At 40.7% G+C, this 13079-nt stretch overlaps 1 protein-coding gene and 1 long non-coding RNA gene across 2 annotated transcripts in view; one reads left to right on the top strand and one right to left on the bottom strand.

Annotated features, from left to right (window-relative positions):
* The window catches only part of GCLM (glutamate-cysteine ligase modifier subunit), a 24725-nt gene extending 20597 nt beyond the window's left edge, over positions 1-4128 (top strand). Inside the window, exon 7 of the mRNA XM_062191772.1 lies at positions 3429-4128. Within this exon, the coding sequence (XP_062047756.1) occupies positions 3429-3598 (170 nt within the window). The 3' untranslated portion in view covers positions 3599-4128. The remainder of the gene's footprint in view (positions 1-3428) is intronic.
* The window catches only part of LOC133759956 (uncharacterized), a 14829-nt gene extending 1750 nt beyond the window's left edge, over positions 1-13079 (bottom strand). Inside the window, exons 1-2 of the long non-coding RNA XR_009865942.1 lie at positions 12976-13079; positions 11907-12034 (exon numbers count right to left, since the gene is read on the bottom strand). This is a non-coding gene — a long non-coding RNA (uncharacterized LOC133759956). The remainder of the gene's footprint in view (positions 1-11906; positions 12035-12975) is intronic.

The following is a 13079-nucleotide window of genomic DNA, read 5'->3' as shown; positions in this document are numbered from 1 at the left end:
CTGGCATTGCATGTGGTAGCTTTACTCACTGTGCCATGAAGCTGGCCCCTAGTGTTTTTTTGTTTTTTTGCTTCTAAACTTTTTGGTTAGAATTAGTAGACTAATCTGGCAATGAATCTTTAGACACTTTAATCCATGCTGAAGTTTTTCTTAATTTGTTGTGTTTACTCATTCTAAAGAATTAATGTAGTTGAATTTTTTTTTAAAAGATTTATTTATTTATTTGAAAGGCAGAGTTAGAGAGTTTTTGAGAGACACAGAGAGATCTTCCATCTGCTGGTTCACTCCCTAAATAGCTACAATAACCAGAGCTGGGACAATTGGAAGCCAGGAGCCAGGAGCTTTTTCTGGGTCTCCCATGTGGGTGCAAGGGCCCAAGTAATTGGGCCATCTTCTGCTGCTTTGCTGGGTGCGTTAGCAGGAAGCTGGATCAGAAGTGGAGCAGCTGGGACTCAAACCGACATTAGCATGCCAGCACCACAGACAGCAGCTCTACCCAGTAAGCCACAGCGCTGGCCCCAGTTGAATTATTTTTTCAGTATGTTGTCAATGAGTAGTACAGTTTTCTGAATTTGTTGTCTTTAATTTTTAAGCTGCAGGTTGTAAAACATTTAACTATGCTTGCTATCTAAAATATAATTTTTATTGATAAGTCCCCTGAAGTTCTACAGCCTCTGTTCTAAAATTACCCTTAATCCTCAGAATGGGTTTATTTTTTCATTACCCTTTGTCCTGGAGGCTGTAGTACAGTTTAACTACAGTCAGGGTAAAATTGTGAAGGAGGTGATCCTGACTAGGCCTTTCCCCTTTTTAATTGCCTCCCCTCCCCAACTCCCATTAACTCTATCCTGTATGATGCCCCATTCCCTCAGGGTCCTCATCTCTGTTAGTCTGGTAACCAATACCACATCAATACTACTTTTCTAAGGAGATATTTGCATTCTGTATATGGAAAGCTGTATACTAGCTACATGTCGTGGGGAAGTTACTTAGCTTCTGTTCCTCAGTTTCCTCATGCAGAAGAGACTGATAGTATCGATCTCGTAGGGTTAACATGAATTAAATGAGTTAATATACCTGAAGTACTCAGAAAAGTGTTTGCAAGTGACAATAACTAACCATGGCTGGGTGTTCACTGTTGACGCTACTCAAGTATCCCAGCGGTGCATTTGGGGGTGGCAGGTCTTTCGGCACTCCCAAATTACACTGAGTGGAAAATCGTGTGATCCCAATCCATCCTGACTCCCGTGGCATTTTTCCATAGTGCTTGATTCAGTCACCAGATGTTTGTGGACCTACTGTATGCCAGGCATTGGTATGGGTTTCTAGAAAAACAGTTATAAGCCAAATGAATCCCAACCCTCATGGACTTTTTATTCTAGTGGGAGGAGACAGACAATAAAATACGTGTTAAAAGTGATTAAGTGGCTAAAATATGTGCTATAGAGAAAAGTTGGCTGAGGGAGAAAGAGCATCCAGGTTAGGAGCTGTTGTTTTATATGGGGTGGTCAGGGAGGCCTTGCTCTGGGGTATTGTTAAGCAGAGACTTGTAAGTGCTTGAGATTTTCAGGATATAGCGAGGAGGCCCAAGAAGAGGTAGTGAGGAGGGGAGTATGGCCTCAGTAGAGGCCTTGCACAGAAATCTGGAATTAGAAACTAACAGGCTTGTCAGAAAATGCAAGTTAAAAGATATCCATTGGCAAAGATTTTTAAATTATTGCTGGTGCTTATGAGGATAGTTTAAGATCAGCAGTCACAGTTATCAACTGCTCGTGGAAGTGTAAAGCACAAATTTCCTGGAAAGCAGTCTCAGTAATATTTTTAAAAGAAAAGTTTATTTTGGTGCAAAAAAAATTTGAAATCCATGTACACCAAGTCTCTTCAAAAAGTTCATGCAGGGCCAGCACTGTGTCAAAGCAGGTTAAGCCACTGCCTGCCATGCCAGCAACCCATATGGGTGCCAGTTCAAGTCTTAGCTGCTGCACTTCCCATCCAGCTCCCTGCTAATACTCCTGGGAAAGCGGCAGAAGATGGTTCAAGTGCTCAAGCCTCTGCACCCAAGTGGGAGATCCAAGAGTAGCTCCTGGCTCAGCCCTGGCCATTGCAGCCATTTGGGATGTGAACCAGCAGGTGAATGAGCTCTGTGTCTCTTTCTCTCTATAACTCTGCCTTTTAAATAAATAAATCTTTTTTTAAGAAAGTTCATGGAGTATGTATTTTATGAAAAAATTATGCATGGATATCAAATTTGGTTTGCACCAAAATAAACTTATAATTCCATTTTTCCGTGAATTTTTTAAAAAGATCTTTATTTGGGCCGGCGCTGTGGCATAGCGGGTAAAGACACTGCCTGCAATGGCAGCATTCCATATGGGCGCCCGTTCAAGTCCTGGCTGCTCCACTTCCAATCTAGCTCTCTGCTTTGGGCTGGGAAAACAGTAGGGAGTGGCCCAAGTTATTGAGCCCCTCCACCCATGTGGGAGACCCAGAAAAAGCTCCTAGTTTCAGATTGACCCAGCTCTGGCTGTTGTGGCCATTTGGGGAGTGAACCAGCGGATGAAAAACTCCCCCCTCCCCTGCCTCTCTGTAACTCTGCCTTTCAAATAATAAATAAATAAATCTTAAAAAATATATTTATGTATTCAAAAGGCAAAGTGATGGGCGTGGGGGTGGGAAGAGTACAGATCTTCCGTCCACTGGTTCACTCTCCAAATGCTCACAACAACCAGTGCTGAGCCAGGACAAATCCAGGAACCTGGAACTCTATCCAGGTCTCCCATTTGGGTGACAGGAGCCCCAATACTTGGGCCATCATTCCTTGCATTCTGGGGACATTAGCAGGGAGTTTGATCAGAAGCAGAGCAGCCAGGACTTGAACTGGTTCTAATCACTCTAATATGGGATGCTGGCATCACTAGTGGCAACTTAACCCATTGCATCACAGTGCTGGTCCCTCCATGAGCTTTTTGAAGTACTTTTGTATATTTCCATATACATATCTATATGGATATATGTGCAGGTCTGTATATACACACACACACACTATTTATATGTGTATACAGAGAGAGTTATACACAAAGAAAACAGTTGTAAGGAGATGGCAGTGGAAATGATGTGGCATCTCTGACAGGATTATGAGTGACTCTATGTTGCCATGTTCTCCCTGGCTGTATGTGAGAATCCCCTAGAGATCTTCAGATACTACAAATATCCAGACTCCACTCACCAGCTACCCAGGGTCCAGGTATAGATACTTCTCAAAAAACTGCCTGGACATTTGTGATATTCCGGTTCAGATTCATAGCACACATGAAGGATGAGCGTCATTTATATTCAGCTATATTGTATTTCAGTGCTTACCTACATAGTCGAGTGCTATGTTGTCAGATTTAATACTTTGATTTTGTTGTTGTTGTTGTTTGTCTTAGAACTACTTTCTGAAGCAAGTTTCCAAGAGGCTCTTCGGGAAAGCATCCCTGACATCCAAGCACACGAGTGGGTGCCACTGTGGCTATTGCGCTATTCGGTCATTGTGAAAAGTAGAGGAATTATCAAATCCAAAGGCTACATTTTACAAGCTAAAAGGAGGGGTTCTTAACTATGACTTGGGATCATAACCCACTAACCTGGCTTTTCCTTGAATATAAGATAAAATTGAGATGTGCAAAGATCTGGTTACTGCCTCTACAGTGTCATTGAGGCAGATCTTCAGTTGTTTGACAGTATGTTCTCTGTCATGTTTTGAATACTTCTCTTGCCTCCACATCAGTCCACTCACATGAACCACTGTATTGTTTTCATTAAACTATTGTTTTCTTACTGAAATTGCCTATAAAGAAAATACTTGCAATATATATTTTCCTTTATTTTTATGACTAATAGAATCAAGAAAATTTGTTGTTAGATATATTTTGGCCTAGGCATCAGGGTAATGTATATACATATTTTTTATTTCCAAAGTAATTCATTGCTTCTTACTCTGTTGTATAACTAAGCAATTTAATTACAGTTGTTAAAATGAAATACTAAAAGATATTTTTCCTGTCATTGATAAAATAATTATATCTCAGAGTAACTGGAGTAGCTGGGATCTACTAGTAGTGTAAATAAAATTCATTCTTCAATACATGAATGGCAACTTAATTTTTTTGTGTGTCTTTGTTTAAGTTTAATGATCTAATCATGTATTGTGCCATATTTTCTCTTCCAATTAGTTATTTTTAAAAAAACGAAACCAAGAGCTCTGAAATTACTGTTTAGTGATTTGTATAAAAGCAACTACTGTTACCTCCAGATTCTTTTTAATTCTTGGTGCATCCATAGTATATTGCTGCTCCCTCAAAAATATTCAGTGTTTTGCATTTACCATGTGATGGGGCACTGTGGGCTCTGGAGAGAGGAGCCACAGAGATGCAATTTAAGAATCAATTGAGTAAAATATGTGATACTTGTATTCCATTAATACCTGACTAGGAGGGGCTAAGCCAGAAAAGGATAGAAATGTGTTTAATTCAGGACCAATATTGCCTAATTAAATAATGTTGTTTGGGATACGATCTTAGCTGTTGTTTAGCGGAGCAATGTAACCAAAACTTTAGAGCTAGAAGAGACTATAGATCATTTAGTATAATTCTTTCTTAGTTTAAGAATTAAACTAATTTTATTAAGTTGCACATAAAAAAACCTGTGACTTCCTTAATTCTGTAAATTTGTATATATAACCCAAATAGTTTAGAGAACTTTTTTTAAAATATCTTGTATTTCATATTTGTTAACCATGGGCCTATATAAAACTAATTTTGCTCCAGTTTTTTTTTTTTTTTAGCTTATGGAAAAGAGCTACAGTTTCATATTCAAAATAAATAGAAATAGACCCTTTTTAAAGTAAGGCTTTGTGGTTGGTTGGATAATCTAATCATTATAATTGCAATGTAAAATCAGCTGATTTATCTACTAAAATGTGTTTAGATTTTGAGCTTCTTAAAGCTTTCTAGTTTTTATAGTAGTTGTATGTAATGTTACTAAATATATGTAGTTAACTTTTTAATTTGGAAATGTACAACACTTTTTCATATAAGTCCTTAATTAACTAATAAGACCTTACAATTAACTAAGATATTTTAAGAGGGAACTTTAATATTATGCCTACTGATTTTTTTTTAAACCCTAGACTTACCCAGACTTAGAAAAGTTTGAAGGGTTATTTTTAAGAAAGAAAAACAAAACACCCACACCTAAGTTCTTAATGTATCCAGACTTCAGCAGGGTTTTTTTTTTTTTTTTTTTTTTTTTTTTTTTTTTTTTTTTTTTTTTTTTTTTTTTGTGACCTCCCATCCCCATCCAACATTTGACAAAGAAGTAGGCAATATTATGGATTGATTTGCAAATGAGATCCTGTGTGGATTTTTAAAGTGAGTTTTAGTATTATACCTGGAACTAATGGTGTTGAATAACCTTTTTAAACACCTGATTTTTTTCCAAGGCCTTATGATTTTCCAAGCTTGTATTCACATATTTTTTTAAATGAATGATCAGAAAATAGTAAATACTTTTCAAGTATCTTAGGACTTAAGAAGCCATAAAATAGAGTGGTAATAAAATCAATTAATTGCTTAAAACTGAAAGCTGACACGTTTTGTGGGAAGATGTGAATCCAATAAACCAAGGTAGAAAGTTTTTATATAAGTGGGCTTTTCTAGTAAACACAAAAAGAAGCTGTAGCTGTGACTATGTTTCCAAAATCACACTGGAGCCTTACTTTAACACAGTTTACTGTGACATGGAGTTTGTTCTGTCATGAGTGTATTTCAAAGTCCCATCCGTGAAACTGAAGTCACCAGAAGGGCCAAGGTGTCACAGTGTAAGTTCTGAGGACCTCATGCCAGTACATTAATCAAGGACCCATGTGTGGATGGCCAGTATTAGAGCTTACATCACAACTAATAGCTAATAATTTTTCAGTTCCCACAAGAGATACTTTGGACAGCCATGTGTAAAATGGAAAATTAAAAGTTATTATGTCAATGCTGCATGAATAGTTCAGATTTTTCTATACCACAGCCAAGTAGTAACTAAAATTAGGATCTTAATTTCTAGTGTTAAAAGGTCTAAGACCCAATTAACTCTTTCTGTAGATTTTGGTTTCTAGGTTTTCTACACAGTTTTTGTTATTTGAGAATGTAAGCAGTTAAAGTTAATTGTGTATTGGCCAACAGTTCATGTTCTTGCAAATGTACATTTATAGAAATGTGAAGCTATTTTAATGAGAACTGAAACCCTTGTATATTTATGTTTTCATACTCAGATACACCAGTTTATGATTCTGAACCTGTTTTTTTAGTCATTAACTTTCTAATGTGCCAAAACTTGTTCCTATCTTTCACCCACAAAGTTGGTGATGAAATGTATCCATTTTACTTTTGGAAAATATATAATATGGCTTCATTATTTTTATAGTTTTCAGATTTAGAAATAGGAAGAGAAAATGATTTAGATAATATTATTTCTTATGTGTCTGTAGTGGTGTACCATAAAATAAAAATATAAAGCATTATCAATTATAATTTTTACTTATAATGAATTTAATTGAAATAAAGTATGAGTTGGGTATTTTTTAATTGAGTTGTTTTCAACAGCTGGGTGTATCCTGCAGCATTATATTGATTTTGAACTATTTAAACAGTATTATTTGAAAATAAATTCTAAATTTTTAAGCATCTACTTGATAAAGCTATTTATGAATTCGTTCATTCAGCAGATCTATTGAATGGCTACTAGGTGCTAGACAATGTGCAAAGTGTTACAGACGGACACAAATGAAAACCCCTGCTTCAAGGAGCATGTAGAATATTGGGAGTGGCAAAAGAAAGAGAGATACATACACGAATAAGCGATAGGCGGCTGTGTCTGTTGGTGACAGGAGAGAGGTGGAAAGGACTGGAGGCATGTGGAAGATAGTAGGTCTTGTTAGTGGGGTGAGGGCAAGAAAGGTTCCATTAAGAAATTAGCTTTAGAGTAGGGGCAGAGGGCACGGTGAGGTAGGCATTCTGGACAGATGCCCTTGTTTGCTTAGTTTGTAAATATTAAGCTCTTGCTGAGTGCTGAAATAGTTCATATGTAAACTTTAAAAATTTAAATTTTAAATGTAATACAATCACCTTCAAGAGCTTGTTTCATTGTATAGAAAGGAATGACTTCCAATGAGACAAAAGTAGATAAAGTTGGAAAAGTCACATTTCATAAAAAGATTAAGACTTGCCCAACTCCCTAAATAATCAGGATATGGCTCTGTGTGGTTCCACCAGCAAATATATCAAACAAAACTGCGAATGTGTTTCTTTAGCACTGACCATGTATTTAGATTTTGGTGCATGTGTTGTTCCATTATTTTAAGAAAGTTCCTTTTTCACAATAAGCAATACATATTTTAGTCTGCTCTTTCTGCTCTCTATTGATTCTCTGCATTTTATTCCTTTCAAGTTCACTTTATTTTTTGAGTATGTCCTTTTTTTTTTTTTTTTTTGACAGGCAGAGTGGATAGAGAGAGAGGCAGAGAGAAAGGTTTGAGTATGTCCTTAATAATTCTTCCACCAATAGTCTTTTGGGCAGTACTTTCTAGGTTTTGTTTGTTTGAAAATGTCATTATTTTACTCTCAGTCTCAAATGATCACTTGACATTACAGAATTCTAAGTTCCCAAATTATTCTCTCTTAGCATCTAGACGATAGTGTTTTGTAAACTTCCAGCATATATACTTTTTTTTTTTCCCCTAAGATTTACTTACTTGGAAGAGTTAAAGAGAGAGAAGGAGAAACAGAGAGAGAGATCTTCCATCCATTGGTTCACTCTCCAGATGGCTGCAATGGCCAGGGCTGAGCCAGGCCAAAGCCAGGAGCTTCATCAGGTTCTTCCAAGCTTGGGCCACCTTCCGCTGCTTTTCCCAGGCCAAAAGGAGAGAGGTGGAAGGGAAGTGGAGCAGCCAGGACACAAACTGGAACTGGTGCCCATATGGCATGCTGGCATTATGGGCAGTGGCTTTAGCTGCTATGCCACAACACCAGCCCCTGTATAATCTTGCTGATGAAAATCTGGATTTTCAGCTGGCGCCGTGGCTCAATAGGCTAATCCTCCACCTGCAGCACTGGCACCCGGGGTTCTAGTCCCGGTCGGGGCGCCGGATTCTGTCCCGGTTGCCCCTCTTCCAGTCCAGCTCTCTGCTGTGGCCCGGGAGTGCAGTGGAGGATGGCCCAAGTTCTTGGGCCCTGCACCCGCATGGGAGACCAGGATAAACACCTGGTTCCTGGCTTTGGATCAGCACGGTGCGCCGGCCGCGGCAGCCATTGAAGGGTGAACCAATGGAAAAGGAAGGCCTTTCTCTCTGTCTCTCTCTCTCACTGTCCACTCTGCCTGTCAAAAAAATTTTTTTTAAATCTGGATTTTCAATCTGTCATGCTCTCTGGTCACTCTGTTTTCAGTTGGAAATTGAAATTTATTTTTATGTGTAGGGATTAGAAAAAGTTAAAACTGGCTGCAAAGCTTTCTAATAACAAAAAAAAAAAAACTACATACAAGTTGGACTAAACAAAATTTAAATCTCTGTATTTTGAAAGGTTTAAATGAAAGTCAAGCCAGAAATACTGGCAATATGTATTTCTGATGAAAAATAAATTGTGGATAATTACTTTTTTAATTGTGCTTCAAAAGACACTATCAAGAACGTGAAAAGTGGCCGGTGCCGCGGCTCAATAGACTAATCTTCCGCCTGCGGTGCCAGCACCCCGGCTTCTAGTCCCGGTCGGGGTGCCGGATTCTGTCCCAGTTGCCCCTCTTCCAGGCCAGCTCTCTGCTGTGGCCCGGGAGTGCAGTGGAGGATGGCCCAGGTCCTTGGGCCCTGCACCTGCATGGGAGACCAGAAGCACCTGGCTCCTGGCTTCGGATCAGCGCAGTGGGCTGGCCATGGCAGCCATTGGAGGGTGAACCAACGGAAAAGGAAGACCTTTCTCTCTGTCTCTCACTGTCCACTCTGCCTGTCCAAAAAAAAAGGAAAGAAAAGAAAAAGAAAGTGAAAAGTATTTACAAATCACATCCAATAAGGTCTCATATCTTTTTTTTTTTTTTTTTTTTTTTGGCTTTTCAAGCTTTTATTTCGAGAGCCCTCCCATCTGCTGGCCCCACTCCCAAAGACCCAAATGGGCAGAGGAAGGGCCCAAGCCAGGTGGGTGGCATGGGGGGTGGGTCAGGCTGTATTAGCAGGAGGCTGGAACCGAGAAGTAACCGGGAACTTATACAAGGCACTCAAAAGGCTTCTACGCTCAGCTTGTAGTTCTGTGCAGATCAACTCCTTCCATTGAGGGAGTTCCACCAGTGTGGAGCGGCTGGGTTCAATTCTCACCTCCAATAACAGTGTCGGAAGCACCTGTGAGGGCTTGGGGCTAGGATTGCTGAGTCACCCTCCCAGAACCCGGGAAAACACCTCCCAGGTTATCATGACCCCAACAGCAGACAGGCCCCCTTGCCCAACCCAAACCAGACCAGACCTTGGCTATAAGTTCTGGGAGGCAACCGCCCAGCACAGGCAGGGCCTGGGAGCTGCTGCCACCCCAAAACATGCCGCTCAGTAGAGCAGCCGGCGAGGAGGTAGCATATCCTGGGGAGGCTTCCTCAGCAGTGAGGACCCAGTTTTTTTAAAAAGCGAAAAACTAGACCAGTCCTTTCTCCGAAGAAGATGTATGAATAGCCGATAAGAGCATTAAAGATGTTCAACCAGTTCTCTTAGTTTTTTTTTTATTCCATTCTTTTTCTTTCCTGGACTAAACAGGAGAGGGAAAAGAAAGAGCAAGTATGGAGTGAAGAATTACTATGTTCCTAATGTATTTATGAGATACATACAAATAAAAGATGTTCATCATTAGTCATCAGGAAAATAAAAATTAAAATCATAATATCAGCAAAATACTAAAAATTACAAAGACTGACAATACCGAATGTTGATGAAGATGTGGTACAAGCAGATCTCTGATGTATTGCTGGTGGGAATATAAAATGCCATGTCCACTATGGAAAATAACTTCCCATTTCTTTAAAACTTAAAACATACCTACCATCTGACCCAGCAATTCCACTCTTAGATACTTGTTCACAAGAAGTAACATGTGTCCAAAAGTATTTATATAATCTTTACTCATAATAGCTGAAAACTGGAAACAACCCAAATGTCTCAGTGGTTGAATGGGTAAATCAACTTTATGGTCATACAACAAAAAACCATACAGCATTTAAAAAAAAAAGGTTGGCTGGCGCCGCGGCTCACTAGGCTAATCCTCCGCCTGCAGCACCGGCACACCAGGTTCTAGTCCCAGTTGGGGCGCCGGATTCTGTCCCAGTGCTCTGCTGTGGCCCAGGAAGGCAGTGGAGGGTGGCCCAAATCCTTGGGCCCTGCACCCACATGGGAGACCAGGAGGAAGCACCTGGCTCCTGGCTTTGGATCAGCGCAGTATGCCAGCCATAAGGGCCATTTGGGGGGTGAACCAGTGGAAGGAAGACCTTTCTCTCTCTCTCTCTCACTAGCTCTGCCTGTCCAAAAAAAAAAAAAAAAAAAAAAGGCTGGCGCTGTGGCACAAAGTGGGTTAAGGCATGACTTGCAATGCTGGCATCCCATACTGGTGCCAGGTCGAGTTCCAGCTGCTCTACTCCGATCCAGCTCCCTGCCAATGCGCCTGAAGATAGCCCAAGTCCCTGGACTCTCGCACCCACATGTGAGACCTGGATGAAGCTCCTGTCTTTCGCTTGGCCTAGCCCAGGCTGTTCCAGCCATTTGTAGAGTGAACCAGCAAATGGAAGATGGCTGGCTGGCGCGTGGCACAGTGTGTTAATGCTCTGGCCTGAAGCACTGGCATCCTATATGGGCACCGGTTCTAGTCCCGGCTGCTCCTCTTTCGATCCAGCTCCCTGCTACGGCCTGGGAAAGCAGTGGAAGATGGCCCAAGTTCTTGGGCCCCTGAACCCACGTGGGAGACCCGGAAGAAACTCCTGGCTTCGGATCAGCGTAGCTCCAGCCGTTGCGGCCATTTGGGGAGTGAACCAGTGGACAGAAGACTCTCTCTCTCTCTGCCTCTCCTCTCTGTGTAACTCTGACTTGCAAATAAATACATAAATCTTTAAAAAAAAAAAAAAGAATTGAAGATGGCTCTATCCTTTTCTCTAACTCTGCCTTTCAAATAAATATTTAAAAAAAGTGTGGGGACATACAGTTAACTTGCTGCCTGGGATGCTTGTATCCCATATAAGATTGCCTGGTTCAAGTTCTGGTTCCTCAATTTCTAATCCAGCTTCCTCCTAATGCACACTCTGGGAGATAGCAGATGATGGCTCAAGTGCTTGGGTTCCTGCCACCCATGTGAGAAATGGAGTTCTGGGCTCCTGGCTTTAGCCTGGCCGTGCCCTGGCTGCTGCGGGCATTTAGGGAGCAAACCAGTGGATGGACTATCTCTATCTTTCAAAGAAAATGAAAATAAAATTTCTTTAAATGAACTAGTATACATATAACACAGATGAATCTCAAAAACAATTATTTGGGCCAGCATTGTGGTATAGCAGGTAAAGCTGCCACCTGCAGTGCTGGCATCCCATGTGGGCCCCTGTTCTAGTCCCGCCTGCTCCACTTCTGAACCAGCTCTCCCTTATGGCTTGGGAAAGTAGTAGAAGATGGCCCAACCATTTGGGGAGTGAACCAGCAGGTGGAAGACCTCTCTCTCTGCCTCTGCCTCTCTGTAACTCTGCCTTTCAAATAATAAATAGATCTTAAAAAAAAAAAAAAATGTCCCTTTGAAACTAGCTAGATCCAGAAACAAACATTAAAAAAAAAAAAAAAAAAAAAAAAAAAAGGCCCAAGTTTTGGGTCCCTGTACCTGTATGGAAGACCTAGAAGAAGCTCCTGGCTCCTGGCTTCCAATTGGCCCAGTTGCGGTCATTGTGGCCATTTAGGGGATGAATCAGAGGATGGAAGATTTCTCTTTGCCTCTTCCTCTCTGTAACTCTGCCTTTCAAAGAAATACATTTTTAAAAAAATTGAGTGAAAAGCCTGACACAAAAGAGTAGACTGTATTGTTTCTTTTACATGAAATCTTAGAATGAAGTCTGTAGTTCTCTATTGATGCATCTGGGAGCCTCAAGATTTTTCAAAAGGTAGCAAGGTGTCAATCAGGACTGCAGTCTCACCTGACGGCTTCGGTGAGGGTTGGTCTGCTTCCAAGCTCCCCTGCCTGGTAGCTGGCCAGGCTCAGTCCCTCACTGGCTATAGGCCAGAGGCCTCTGTCAGTTCTCCACAGGTCAGTCACAGCATGCAGCTAGCTTCCTCCAGAGTGAATGGAGAGATTTTACCCTAATCTTGAAACTGATATCCATCATTTTTGTCAGGTTCTTTTCATTTTAAATCACCAAGTCCAGCCCACATTCAAGGGTTTGAAAACCAGGAGGTCATTGGGAACCATCTTCTAGGTCAAACTTTATGTAAACATACAATTTTATAGTCCTAATGGGGAATGACCATGGGTAGTACTCCGTTTTAGAAAGCTCACGCACTAAAACTCATCCTTTGATTAATGACTAAAATTCCATAGAGAGATTTGAGCCTTTAGTTTAAGGGTTTAACTTGCAAAACATGAACTATTCAGAGTTTCCTTTTGGGCATAACAGTATACTATTTTTATACTGCACTGACCTAAAATTGGGTATATTGTATTTTCCTAAACTCCACTTTGAATAGAGGGCAGACAAAAAAAAAAAAAAAAAAAAAAACTTGATAAGCCAACAAAATAGCATTTGAGTGCGCATTAAGACTCTGTTTTAGATGTCTGCACCCCACATAGGAGTGCTGGTATTCTAGTCCACAGCTCCACTTCCAATTCCAGTCTCCTGCTAATGCAGACCCTGTGAGGCAGCAATGATGGCTCAAGTAGCTGGGTCCCTGCCACTCACCTGAGACCCCCAGATTGAGTTCCAGTCTCCTGGCTTTGGCCTAATCCAGCCCTGGCTTGATGCAGGCATTCAGGGAGTGAAATGGTGGCTGGAAGATCTTCTGT

Source organism: Lepus europaeus, chromosome 5, assembly GCF_033115175.1.
Source record: "Lepus europaeus isolate LE1 chromosome 5, mLepTim1.pri, whole genome shotgun sequence".
NCBI classification, from domain to species: domain Eukaryota; kingdom Metazoa; phylum Chordata; class Mammalia; order Lagomorpha; family Leporidae; genus Lepus; species Lepus europaeus.
Note: the sequence above shows the minus strand (reverse complement) of the source record. Positions and strands in the feature narration are given on the sequence as shown.